Below are 14,745 nucleotides of genomic sequence, written 5' to 3'. Positions count from 1 at the left end.
TAGCCAGAGGGGAAGACGGCAAACCGAGGAGGCGGCAGCAGAGCCTCCCACCGTGTGGAGTTTGTTCTCACGTGTTGGTGGGAGCGCCGACCGTGACTCTGAAGTCACCGGGGACCTGAAGCGCATTTACCTGTTGCCGTGGAGATGGGCATAAAGGGCGATGGCCGGCCACGCTCATACAAAACAAGCGGCCCGCTGACAGGACGTCAAAGCGTTTGCCTGAAAATGTTTGCACATGAGCAGGTTCGAGTCACGCTCCTCTCTGTGGCGAGCGCACGGGACGAATCAGCTGATAAAAGATTTTCTCAACCAGAATCGATCGTGCTCAGATCTGTCAGATTAACCTCCGGGGTGATGGCAAAGTCGAGCTTTCACACAACAAGAATGGAAACCTGTCACCTCTGGGGAGTCCTGAAGCCTGCTCTTCAAACTCCATTCGAAGCTTTGCAGTTTTCCGAGTCATCAAATGACGTCCTTCAGGAAGCCTGGAGAACTATTCCTGAAGATTGTGCTCGGAGAGCTCAGACTGAGGATGAAGCTGCTCACACCAAATATTCACTTTAAAGAACTCTGTAGTGTGTTTATCTATAGTGATTTTCACAGATATAAAGTTCAAATGTGCTGTAAAACAATTAAAACACACTTTATATCAGCAGAGAAGCACATTCAAAACTACTTCACTGTTTTTAAAGGAGTCTGCAGAGTCGGCTAAACGCTGCAGTGGTAAACTGTTCTCAGTCGAGTGCGTCAGGTCTGCTGCAGCACGCTGTATCACTTAGATACAACGGGGCATTGGAACAGCATGCACATGAACAGTTTTCTGTAGGAGGAGACTATAGCTTACTTTTATTCTGTAAATAAACAGGAAGTTGACGTTTACAGAGTCAAAGTTCAAAGAGGAATCAAATACTAATCACCAATCCACAACAAACATTCGACCAGAGTGGGCAGCCTATCCGTCTGCTGAGGCTTAAAAACATCTACAGCAGAGTGTTATGGGCACAGACATGAAAAGAAATACCAGAAAACACAAAACACAAAAAACAAAAACAGAGTCACAGATACCACCTAAAACCTTAAACCTAAATTATTACACTCCATAGTATTATAGGTAGCGCTGTGGTCAAGCAATGTGAGTACAGAACAATTTCCTGCATCAGACACCATTAGAAGATAAATCCATGGATGCTTGTAAGTTTTGATAAATCGCTGCACACATTTTAAATTCTTCTAACAAACGTTAAAGAAGTGGGGTGGCTCAAGACTTCTGCACAGTATTGGAGGTTGACTGTTAGTCTACACAGACAGTCTGTAGCTTACAGTATTATTAAAACTGAGCTCTAAATGAAGACCGATTCTACGGTTTGTAGAAATATTGGTTTTATTTTTAAATGACTCAATAACAACGACAGCCGAGAGAGTATGATGAGGACACTCACCTCTGTGCTGACCTCATCATGCCTTTAACCACACCCCCTCAGGTGTGGCGGTAGAAGCATCAGCGCATCTCAGTGTCATTACCCTCTGTTCAGACAGCGTCAGTGAGGAATATGTGTATAACTTTCTATTTAAACCCATCAGCATCAACAGACACTGAGAAGGCCGGGCTGGTTTCACAGCCAGAAGAAGAAAAATGGGGGTACGGTGGCTTTTAGCCCATCAGCGGGAGCCTGTGAACCAAGCCAAAAGCTTTTAAATGAGAGACGGACCCCCTACCTTCAGCTGTGTCCAGCAGTGGGATCACAGATTTTTTGGCAGGGCTTTGGTCTACTTTTCTCCACAGGGAGTAAGAGGTGTACCGGTGCCACCGGCAAACACTTCCCAGAGAGGAAAGCCAGCCCGCGGCAGCAGCAGGCGGGCGGTCTCTCTGATTGCCTGTCGCTCGGCGGACCGCACCTCATTAAAGATGGTGGGGGGCTCAGTGTGCTCAGTAACTCCCTGTCCGTTTCACTGGGAATAACGAAGATCTGCATAAGTTAAAGTTATCTAGCTGGGAGCTGGCTTTCTCGGCAGAAGACTAAACTCCACAGAGAAAACGGCTCAAACTGTGAAAGCAGTCATTAGCTTAAAGAAGTCTGTGCTGCGTTATCAATGAGCCAGAGCCAAAAAGCTCTCCGCCCATGAGCGCCACTCCAGAGACACACGCTCACACAGATTTGGCCTCCGGGAGGGAAAACACAGATTATACTGTATTGTATACATTCCTCTGGTCTGGTACTCATCCCAGCTGTCTACTGTTTATATTTGATTCCTGCACAATTGGTGTGGAGCACCCATAATTTCATTGTAAATGCACAATGACAATAAAGAGCTATTCTACTCTACTCTACTCTGCATCAGTGGGTACTTTAGCAACATTCTTACTGGATCTCATTCTGAGAAAAAAAAAAAAAAAAGAGTTATATATATTCTGCACGTTAACTTCCTGCAGCAGCTGCATAGTTTGCCTGCTTTGGGTTGAAAACCTTTTTTGGGGCTTTTTCCAGAGCTGAGGCCGGCCTTAGTGTGACACCTGGCCCGTGACTGAGCCTTGCTCCTCCTCTTCCTGATTTTCCCCGATGATATCTCTGCCCAGTTTATCCATATTCCATCTTCTGCAGTTTGAATATGAAAAGGATTGCTTCAGTTCTGCTCGTGGACGTCGTCAGAGGAGCTTCTGTACTCCAAAAAAGATGGGCTTCAGCAGCAGAAGACACTGCTTTCAGTAAGTACAGGAAACTGAGGCTACGGCTCACACAGATTCTCAAACCTGGACAACAGAAGCTGGAGAAATGTTTCCTGGTCTGATGAATTTAAAGCATGGATCCATCCTGCCTGTGTCCATGTTCAGGCCGCTGCTGGTGTGACTCTCAGTACCAGCTGAGCATCGTTTAAACTCCACAGCCTGCCCGAGTGCTGCCGCTTCTTCAGCGCCTTCAGCAGGATAACAAAGCTCCATGTCTCAAAGCTCAGACTGGTTTTTAGAACATGACCATGAGTTCACTGCACTCAAACGGCCTCCACAGTCACAGATCTCAGTCCTGCAGAGCGGCTTTAAGATGCAGGAGACACATCTGCATCAGCTGCGTGATGATGTCACAATGACGTCATATAAACACGGACCAAAATCCTTGAGGCTGAGCTCAGACACCCTTCAGAGGAAGCTCACTTCAGCCCTGTTATACCTTTCTGATGAATGTGTTGCAAAAGTAGATGATGATTAAAACTTGAAATATTCACATCTGTTACAGTCACAAAGATACGTTTGCAAACTCTCTTTGACGCTTTTCCACAGGAAGAGGCAGCGTACCTTAATTTTTTAGGACATACCTGAAGCCCATCTGAGTCATCGCGGCTTCAGCAAGGAATAAAGAGTTTTCACTTGACCAAGAAACATTATAAGTCGGCCTGAGGAGGGACTCCATCCAGGTCAGAGCTGAGCAAAAGTCTAAACATCTCCCTGCGATTCAATTACAAACTTTTGTCGGAGGGGGTGGATGTGTCCTCAGCAAACTGCGCTTTTAGATTGTGCGGGAAATGGTTAGAATTTCTCGGGAAATTAAATGGATTATTTGAGCCGCTGGGAGTCACTGTGAGAGCAATCAAACTGGTCGGCCAGGTGGAGAAAGGACGCACAACCCCACAGTTACCGGTTCAATTTACCGTGGCACATGGTCGTTTGAAATTACAATGGTACAAGGTAACAGAAGCCGTCACTGCAGCTCCTCCTCCCTGTGGGCGAACGGGGACTCATTTAACGGGGGGCGTGTAGGAGCTGCAGGGGCTGTAATCAATTTGGACTGACATGATTATTTATTTCATTTTATTCAACCAGGAAAGCTTCTGTGAGCCATGACCGAGTTACAGACGGAGAAAACACGATGTGATAAATGAAGCAAAAGCCAGCCGTCTCTCTGCCGCCATGCTACATCACTGCTGCTCCGCTTCAGTGCCAGGGAAACAATCACTTCCTGTTAATGAGAAGCTTTACAGTGTCTACATCACGAAGAGCTGCAGGAGTCACAGAGAGAGCCCTCTCCGTTTAGAAATCACTGAGATTCAGACAAGCACCGGCAGCGAGACAACGTGCTCTCGAGGTAAACAACACCTTCCCCGTGCTCTCCGTCCTCAGGTAGGCCATCGCCACGTGAATGCCTGTGACCCTGTCGGAAGTTTTAGGAGCACTTTCTCTCCCTCGTGGCTCAGACTCCACATGAAGGCAGCGCGACAGCTCTTCCTGTGTCTGACACTCAGGGCTCTCTGAAGTCATCACAAACACTTGTTTACTTCTTTAAATGCAATAATCTCACTGCAAACACTGACTGCCTAATTTATCCTGCCATGATGCTCTCAATTATTCCCATTCTGCTCCTTTTTCTACTGACTTAATGCCAGGAATTGCACCCACACCCGTGGTTAACGTATCGCTGTAACTACAGGAAACGCTAGGAGAAGAAAACCCTAAATGAACGTGACGCTGGTAGCTGCACACATGTGCTCCTCTTTGTGTTTCTCCCTCACCTTTCTCTCAAACAACTGCTGATGACTTCAGTTATCGGCACCTGTGACAGTGAACAGGTGAAGAAGAAACGGCCAGTGGTGTGTGCGGTGCTCTGTGCAGCTTTGATGAAGAGCTCAGCACAATTAAAACAGACTTGTTGGAAACACACACCTGAGTGTTTGCTCTAAGCGCAGAGTTGGCCTCGAGCAGCCGCTGGATTTCCTGCCAGAGCAGTTTAATAAGCATAAGCCAGTTACAGTGAGTGCACGGGGGCGTTTGCCCGCAGCTGCGAACACAACAGTTGTGGGAAAGCACTGCTCTGTGGCGTGCAGCCGTGAGGGAGAGGATGATGGATGTGGCTCCATGTATAACTGTGAGCTCTAAGAAGTGACGATTCTCAAACAACAGCAGCATGCAGCAGCGAGAGGAGAGGGAAACGCTCTGATGCGGAATCACATGATTGCCTTCTGTTCCAAAAGCAGCAGCAGGTTTTACACAGAAACTCTGATTTTAAACTTAACAATCCAGATGTGACACAAGTGCAGACCTTCAGCTTTAACAGTGCCGTTTATACACAGTGTCCCACAATCTGATCACAGACACTGAGGACCCTCTCCTGATTCACCCGCCTCCTGATTCACCCGTCTTTCAACAGTTGAGCTCTTCAGCTCTGTCCTTTTCTCCATGAACTCGTCACCTTCTCGAGGTGCTAGCCTCAGGGCGGGACTGAAACTTCAGCTTCAGACGTGGAAAAGTCGTGAATTTTTGTTTTGTTTTGTTTTAAGCTCGTGTCTCATCCTGCAGCGTACAGCTGAAAACAAGCATGACAAACGGGAAAGAAATTCACACACACAGACAGACAGACACACACAATCACACACACTCTCGCCATCCTGCCCAGCAAACACAACCTCCGTTAACCGTTATGAGTGAGAGGGCGCCTGACACAGGATGCAGAGAGCCGGGGAACCACTGCCAATGTTACCTGTAATCACACTGAAGTGGACTTCCTGTTCGCTTGGCCAATCAAAGCGGCCATGTTCCTTTTTTGTGCAGCACCAGGTTTCTCTCTCAGGCCTGGCTGGGTGTCCATGCCGGCCCAGCTTGAGTGGCTTTAATGACACACAGCAGGGGAAAAACCATGGCGTCTAACTCATTTAGGCTGCGAGCCACAAACAGTCCAGTCTGAGCTCAGGACCAGTAAAAGCACTGGGTACTAACCTAGATTCACCACAACAAACAGCAAAAACGTCACATTTTTCTCCTATTCAAACAAAGGCCTTTGAAAAGGCTGAAAACATAAAACCAAGTGAAACAGATCCATCACCCTACTCTCTGTGAAACTGACAGACGTGAGAAGGAAACCTTTAAAAGGATGAGGTGGAAGTTTTACAACATACCTCAGGTTCTCCCACAGTCAGTAATCATACATCAACTATCGCAGAGATCCTGAGTTGTTCCCAGACCAGCAGAGAGTCTACCACAGGGCCTCCTCCCAGAAACCAGATGCTGACCCATCAAACATGGCTGTGCACCGCCTGCACGTCAGAGTCCCTCCCCTGCCTCAGATGCTGTAGTGAGCCACCCTAATGAGGAAACTCATTTCAGCCATTTCTAATCCCAGTCTTACTCTTCAGCCTCTACCCAGACCCCTAGCTCTCATCCCCACAGGTGTGGACTCGGTTGGATCAGGTCTCTGTTCACCCCAGCAGACAGGTAAAGTGTCTGCATCATTGCAGATGCCGGGGCAAACCGTACCATCGCTCATGGATAAAATAGGATCCCTCCACCTGCCTCACACACCCGGAACAGAAAAGATTTTTACTGACTAACCCAAGTACTTCATTTGTTTCACTGCAGCTTTCACACTCTGCAAAGCCATGCAATAGGCCCTTTAGCAGGCCTCCGGGCCACATGTTTGACACCCTTGATGCAGAGTATAATAGGAGAGGGGAAGGGAAAACAACCAATGCCTGCTGTGGGGTGCCTGAGACGCTGACTGGCTGACCGTTGACGTGCTTATCTGCAGGAAAAACACATCCACTGCATTTTAATCTCACTCCATGGACAGAAGCAGGAGGAGTGGAGGAGAGGAGGGTGGAAGTGAAGGAGGATGGAGTTGCAGGGCAAGCCTGACCTTCCCCACCCAGCAGGAGGTCCGTGCTAAAGACAGAAATCCTCAGGCCGACCTCTCCACTCGCAGCCCAGCTCTGCTTGCTGTGCCTCTTTTAGCTCAGAGAGCCGCTGGTTCGGGTAAAATGTGCGACGTGCAGAATCATTTCTCACGTGTGACCTTTAGGGTCGATTATCAGGTGAAACCTGCATTCCCCGATCTCACAGTGGGAGCTCAGTGATGCAGTGATGCAGCTCTATATGGTCAAAAGCATGTGGACGCCTGACCACATGCTCCTTTCGTGATTTGGAAAAACAAATGCAAGGAATAGTTGGGGTTAGTGGATAAGTGCTGTGAGCAGGTAGAGTTACACCCCACACTTCCAGGAACAAGCGGAAAGACTCTTGTGCTGCTCGCTAAAACAAAGCCTTTCTCTTTGGCAACAACCGGACGTAGTTCACCGTGACATGAAAACAGTTTTACTGTTCATGTCAGCCAACAGGAGGAGGAGGAGGAGGAGGAGGAGGAGGAGGAGGAGGAGGAGGAGGAGTCACCTGATAACTGGAGTTAAGCGTGACTCAGTCATGCAGTGTGAAGTGTATTTATCACTGGTGTTTAAATCCTTATAGGTTTCTCATCTTTGCATAAACTGTACATGTATTAACGCCACTTCCTGCATGCTGTGAATAAACTAGTGTGACCTCTCATTTATAGCCCGGCTTGTCTTTTTCCCCGCGCTGGTCTGAAACGCTTCGGCCCGGCCCGGCAGCACCACTCTGGGTCCTGTCTCAGAGATCCATGATGATGTGAGGGTGAACGCTCTCTGCAAAGAGACGCTGACTGGACTGCCCAAAGCGCTGAACTCAACCCCTTCCAGCACATTTGAGATAAGCTGGAACCCTCTGGGCCTTATCGTCCCGCATCAGGATCTGAGTAATGCTCTTGAGACCGTGTGGGAACACATCCCTGCAGCCGGGTCCCCAAATTTGCTGCACAGCCTGGAGCCAGACGAGTTTCATGCCAGTGTGGCTCTCAGGTCTGCTCTCAGCCATGGACTGCACCTCATTTCCAATTTATCTGAATTTAATTGAGTTAGAAAATTCTCTTTTTCACATGGAAGTAATGAAGCAGGACATTTCCATTTCATTTTAAATTCAGTTAATTAACCTCTAAAGACGCTTTGACTGCTTTTTCTCTCCGCGTGACTACGTTACTTCCCCTAAAAATACACGCCGCCCCATGTCAGATCTTTGACTCGGTTTGTCAGAGTCACAGCGTGACACAGGTGAGCCGAAACAGGCGCAGGAAGCAAAGGCCAGAGGAATCCGTAAAAGGTGAACGTGTGCACACATGTTTGTGAAAGGGTAAAAATACGACAGCCGGCAACACGCAGCACAAAGTCCCAGCGGCACGCCACCTCTGTGCCACAGTGCTGCAAGAAACAACAAAGAGAAGAAGAAGAGAAAGCTCACGCGACGTCCACACGTCCTCTCTCGTTCCCATCAACAGCTCAACAGCACATGCTAGCTGCTCAGCTGCAGCCTGTGGCAAAGTGACTCAGACAAAGGAAGCACGCTCAGCACCACGGCGAGTCTTGGCACACGCGGCCACGCGGTGAGGGTTAACAAGGAAGCTGGGAACGTTAATGAAGAGGGAATGTCTGCTTCTATCAGCAGGGACGTGAAATCCTGGCCATCTTCATCACAGCCACACACACAGAGCTTCTAACACCGAGGCTGCTTCCAGTTGAACCTTTCATCTGTTCCAGTCTGACAAGATAAGATAAGATAAGATAAGATAAGATAAGATAAGATAAGATAAGATAAGATAAGATAAGATAAGATAAGATAAGATAAGATAAGATAACCTTTATTAGTCCCACACGTGGGAAATTTGTTTTGTCGCAGCAGGAACTGGACAGTGCAAAAGTTATGAAGCAAAAATTAGAATACAATAAGAATAAATACAGTACACAACTGTACAGAATAGAATAAAATAAAATACTATATACAGTAGAATAAAATATACAATAAGATAAAAATAGAATACAAATGCTATATACAACGATGCCAGAAAAGATTATTGCACTTCGTCTTATTGCACATTTGTGGATGTGTGTGTTTGATCAGTTAAAGTCTTTGTTGTGGAGTCTGACAGCAGTGGGGAGGAAAGACCTGCGAAATCTCTCCGTCCCACACCGTGGGTGCCGCAGCCTGCCACTGAAGGAGCTGCTCAGTGCTGTCAGAGTGTCCTGCATGGGGTGGGAGATGTTGACATGAGTGAGACCCAGGAACTGCTGACGGCTGTCAAACATAAGAACTGGCACGGCAAAAGAGTCCAATCTGGCCCACAGCATGGCTTTGGAATACATGACAAAGGGTGTAAATTTTGGACTTTTATTTGGCTCTGAAATAAAAACTACACCGAAGTAACTGAGTACGAAAAAAGTTACATTACAGGAAAGTTTCTGTTTTAAAAAAGAATGGAGATGAGATGTAAACGAACAAAAATCTTGTGTTTTACTTTTTAAATTAAGTTTTCTGCACACGTATTTCTTACAGTCATGCAGTTCCCAGAACCGCAATTCTTTATCATGTAGAAAGTTGTGCTTTCTCTGAGACTCTGACAGAAAGGGCGGTTTCAGCGCTCACTCCCCGAGACCACAGTCCAAATGAACTGAGCCGATCCGGCTCATTGAGGATCAGAGTGGGCTCTAATGGCCCACCGTAGGAAACAAGTTCCTGCTCACCGTTAATAAACTAAGCTTCGGTCCAGCCGTTTAAAGAGCCCGCAACCTCTGAAGTGTTTCTGCACTAATATTTAGAACCTCGTATTATTAAAGAAGATGTTTTGCTGCTTTGCAGACAACACTCACTGCTGGCCAAGCTTCTTCTTCAGACTTCAGACATGTTAGAAACCTGTTTTATGAATGAAAAGTGGAAGGTGAAGCTTGCAGTGGTATGTGACCCAGCAGACAGAGTGCCGATGCACATCTTCATCTGCAGCCACAAAGCAGAGGCTCTTCTTCTCATGCTTGTGGCTTTTTGGCATTTCTAATGTGATCAAATGGCAACAAACGAGACGTGGCCTTCAGGTAATCAATGTGAGACACGGCAACATAACAGCATCGACTGTAAGGAACACAGCCAAGTCATGTAGCATTCACACCGCTGCCACTCAGAGGCTCTCTGATCCCCAGCAGCAGTCGCAGCCACGCTGAGCTCCTGCGCTTGCCCGCCATCTCTCTACTAAATTGGAATAGAGTGCTCACTTCAAAAGAAATCTGCCTGCGCTGAAATGAACTGACCTTTCGAGCGGGAGTGCAAGTCAGAGCGACGCTCGGCGGAAGGAGAGGCAGAGTTTGCTCAAGGCCATCCACTTTTAACTCTAATCTCCCCGAGAGGCACGGCGAGGCTCGGCCGGCCAGCAGCTCTTAGAGCGCCAAACACATTTGGGACATCAGTCAAGCTCACTTCCTGTGACATTTTCCATCTTTGACAGATCACACTGCAGACAGACAGCTGCAAATGTAAAAACAGCAAAGAGCGAGCGCTTTGAAGACTGAGCTGCAAGTCTGAAGGTGACTCATCCCTGCTCTCCTCGAGTATCAAAATTTAACACCAACTTTCTTTGTGTTCAAACCATTTAAACCACTTTAGAAGAGCAACGTAGCGCCTCTGCATAATCACACACTACACACACCAGTAACTAAAATACAAAATACAGCAGGAGACAGTCTCAGAGGCATCCTCAGAGCATCTACAGACAACAGCGTGCTGCCCCAGTCTCATCTCGTATTCACATTCAAAAGCTAAAGTAATCTCCTGCTCACACATGTGCACGCAGGAGAGGTGCCGTCCCTGCTGCAGCCCCTCCTCCTTTATCCCAGCATCCAGCAGAGAATCCCACCGGATGCTCGAGTGTTTTGATTTCTCCTCCTGTTGCTGAGCGCGGCCATGTTCATAGGACAAACGACCTGCAGACAGGCAGTGCGCCTGCATGCCTTTATTAGCTTATCGGGATGTGTGTGTGCAGAAACCGACAGAGTGAGGCAAATTCCATCTGCATAATTCAATCAGAGGTAATGAAGTAAATGAAGTTCAATAGTGAGACTTCATTCATGTGGAGAGCAGTGAGGATGACCTGAGAGCGGGAAACGGTATTCATCTTAAAAAATCTGATAAAGAAAGACCCGAGGCTCCTCCAGTGACCAGCGTCTCCATCAGATTAACATCTCCATATGTGACACCTCCACAGACTGTGAAGCCTGCTGGATTTATGGGTTACGTGCTGCTCTACAGCGGTGATGTTCATGGATTCTCCATGTCCAAGCTCCTCTAACAGCGAGCAGGAAGCTCATCTCAGCTGCCTATGTCACTCATTTTCATTGTTTTTTAAATAATGAAGCCTTTTAATGATCCTCTCCCATCATTACAAGAGATGATCACACAGATGAAATCTGCTCCAAACAGGTCAGAGGTCTATTTTTACCTGATACCAGGATCACCTTCTACCCTGATTCCTCCTGGGTACAGTTCTGCAGTACTTTTAGAGTCACCTTTAGAGTCCATGTGGAGAGCACACCTGAGCCTTACACTTTTTTTAACATAACAGACCCAAGAGGGGTCAGTCTTACTGTTGGATGTAGAAACTGTATTTATTGATTAATTTTTATGGCCTTTAGGATTAAAAACAAAGAGCCTTTAAATATGAAAATGATTAGTCTGTACTTCAGTAAAGATTCATCTTCATCCAGTGTCCTGATCCTAATCTTAAGGCCGGCAGATGTTGAGCAGCTGATGGAGAAGACAAACAATAAACAGCTGGTTGTTGACGTTAACTACTAATGTAAATATAATGACCCCTCAATAGGTGGAAGTGTGCCCCCTGCTGACTTCAGCGTGACCCAGCAGCGCTGCACACAATCAGGTACAAGCCTGCAACACAGTTAGAGAATCAGCGGTTGTGGCCAGATGGGAATCGATTGCAATTGGAGGACTACTGCAGCTATAAATAGCCTGGCGGTGCTATTACGGGGAACTGTTGGCTGCTGGAAACCCGGAGGAGGGAGAGGAGCAGGTGAGGGAACGCATGTGAGTGTGAGATGAGGACACGTGGCTTTGTTGTCCCTTCACTCGCCACCTCAGAGGGAGGCCAGACAGGATGTGTTTATCAGCTCAAGCTGCACCCACAGTTGGTCAGTCCTAAGAAGCATCCAATCATAATCCTAAAACAGGCACTCAGACATCCTGGACGGTACCGTAACCTCACAGCAGCCATATTATTAGTCAGATAATGTCATTAAAAGCACAAACGCGGTACAGACGTCCAGTTCAGGGACTCCAGTTAGCTGAGGTGAAGCCTAGCAGACAGCTAGCAGCTACAGCCATCTGTGGTGCCATCCACCTGTCAGTCAAAGAGGCCATGCCCCGAATAATGCAAACTTCAATCCTCCCTGTACAGCTGTTATAGGGGTGAAATTATCTACAGAGACCAAAACAGTCTGTACCAGCCTGTAAACATGTTTCTTTTAACACGGGAGTCTATGTGGACTGGCTCATTGCTGCCTCTGCTGGACACCAGAGGAACTGCAGCCAAACTTTTCTTTGTGGACATTTTTAGATTTTTATTTAGTCCAGGAGTTAAAAAACAAAACAAAAACAAAACAACAACAACAAAAAAACAAAAGACCCAGAGCTCACAGCCTCAGTGAGCTCCTTGTGTGCGGGTTCATTCACACCACAAGTACAAATGGGTGTTTTTCACACGAACACAGAAACAAGCAAGCATTCCCACACCAGCCCCGGGATACTCCTCCTGCATGGATTGGCTCAACCGGAGTCATCCTGGTCTGATACCTCCTGGGGGAAGAGCTCAGAGGAAGACCTCGCAACCCCAGACGAGGTTTGGTGACAGTCACGACTGTTAAACGGTGTGAGAAAAGGAAAGTAGCAAACCGCTTATAACAACGGACAGATCGGGGTCTGTGGTCTGGGTTTTTTCTCTAAAGAACGAAGGCAGAAATGAGATTTCTTTAAATTGATTCCCCGCACAAGCAGCAGCTGAGATGATGCTGACAGTGTTTAAAAACCACGACTCTGCTCAGAGAGCTCACATTAGAAACGCATGAAGGGAAATCTGAGTGGAAATCAGCTCATGATGTGACTCAATGTTCAGAATAAACATACAGCAGATATACTGGTAGCTCGTGTGATTAGGTAGAGGAATGACAGGGGGTCCATGACCCTCTTGGGGACACCTCAAATCTGGGACTCTCCACCAATTGTCCAGACACTTTTCTTTCCAAGCTCCTTGGATGACAATGACCTGGATGACTGAGAACCTTCACAAACATACAACGGACACTTTAACCCACATGTCTGAGAAACGTTTGCATAAATAGCAGTAAGAGGATGAGTTCCTTTGTAAATCTCGTGACAGCATAAAGTCAATCGTGCGTGCCAACACGCGTGTCATTTATATTCATACATAACAAAGCTCAGCTCTCGGTCTGAAATACGTCGCAGTTGAGCCTGACATTGTGCGCAAATTTAACAGCCCGCCGCCTGGCACACCGCAGACCTGCTCGTACTTACATGTGAAGATAACCATGACAGAACGCAGCAGCAGGTCGATGGCGGTCTCCCACCGCTCTGACACGCGAGCCACCATGGACGGTATGAGGATCTCTGCTGGGACGTAGAACTGCAGGGCAAAGGTGATGAAAATCCCAAAGCAGTACAGGAGCTTCACGACCTGGTACATCCTGGAAAACGGAGAGGAGGGAGGAGTCAAGGAATGTGAGGAAAAATGTGACCTATTCCGCTCATTTCCTTATTTTTATTATTAGACTCTAGAGTAGCTTTGCATGACTCACAGTTCAAAATAATGCTTCTTTTTCTGCCTTGGTGCAGCACCTAAGTCTTAAACAAGTCGTTTCACCTCCACCCTCTTTAAGTGACCTTTCTTCTAATTGACTGCCACTTACCAAAAGACAGTTTAAAGAGCAGGTAGGTGGAGCTGGAGAGGATTTCCACTCTCACCGAGACGGAGGCAAGGCAGAGAAAAACCCTTCGAGGTTCAGTGTTTATTGCCTCAGTGTCCCGCCGGAGAGAAGGGGTGCTTGTGTGCCCCTGAGCCAGATAAGAGCCATAAAACTGATTTAAAACCCGATGAAGCTGTCACTCTGATCTCAGCATGCTCTGCAGTTTTGGAGACTCAGCCAATCCACCACCGCTCACTTTCTACATCACTGAGCTGCTACATGATGCTGACGTCATGCAGATGTAGAGGCTTCTGGCACATCTCCACCTTCAAGGTGAACTTCAAAGGCCAAGAGGACAGAGTCCTCCTGATGACCCTGATTGAGGCAACAAGCCAAAATGTGTCATTTCAACGCTGAGGGGAAATGAGGGGTGGCACACACTTTTGCACAGTGCTGCTGTCTACATGTTCCCACCTTCGCTGTTACTGGATTCTCACAGAGACTTCAGGACCTTTTAAAGTTTGGAGAAGTGTGAGGGTTACCGTGCATACACCGCCTCCTGCTCTGTCCTGTTTAATACGAGCATCCAGCGCTGGAAACACAGTTTAAGGTGTGCTGAGGTGCACTTGCAGCGGACTCCATGTTCAACATTCATCAAATGAGCTGTGAAGGAACGCATGTAACACAAACAGCCAACATCGACTTTCCTCTGCTCACTGCTTCAAACGGAGATGTTCATAATTACTGCCTTTGAGTTTCAAACCACAGCGAGGAGCCAATCTACTCCACTAATTAGCGCCATTAGTCCAGAGGCGGGAGGTATTTGATGGACGCCTGGCTCCTGCAGCTGGGATGATAACCACGAGTAATAAACAAACAAATCCATACAGCTTTTACTAACTTCGTTTTGTTTTGAATTGGACAGAATGAGACCGCCACGATTCACAGCTGAAGATGTATTTGTCTAGTATTAGTCTTCCTAACAGGCGCCACCATCAGATTTATGGTTACAGCTTCCTGTAACAGGAGGCTGCAACCAACGTGAGCTGTTCAAATTAAACGACCTCATGAAGTGTGTTTCATTTGGTTTATGAATTCAGATCCAGCCTGAGACGGTGAGCCAAGGAGTTCCCAAAACAGCAAAACACGAACCCCCCTACTCTCAGA

General features: G+C 47.2%; 1 protein-coding gene across 3 annotated transcripts in view; it reads right to left on the bottom strand.

Annotated features, from left to right (window-relative positions):
- slc36a1 (solute carrier family 36 member 1) overlaps positions 1–14,745 on the bottom strand; it is a 30,044-nt gene that overhangs the window by 2,567 nt on the left and 12,732 nt on the right. For all 3 annotated transcript variants that reach the window (XM_005453216.4, XM_005453215.4, XM_019363259.2), the window contains exon 11: positions 13,190–13,359. In XM_005453216.4, coding sequence (XP_005453273.1) covers positions 13,190–13,359 — 170 coding nt within the window. The remainder of the gene's footprint in view (positions 1–13,189; positions 13,360–14,745) is intronic.

Source organism: Oreochromis niloticus, linkage group LG2 (genome assembly GCF_001858045.2).
Source record: "Oreochromis niloticus isolate F11D_XX linkage group LG2, O_niloticus_UMD_NMBU, whole genome shotgun sequence".
Lineage (NCBI taxonomy): Eukaryota > Metazoa > Chordata > Actinopteri > Cichliformes > Cichlidae > Oreochromis > Oreochromis niloticus.
This window is presented reverse-complemented; position numbering and strand designations above follow the sequence as displayed.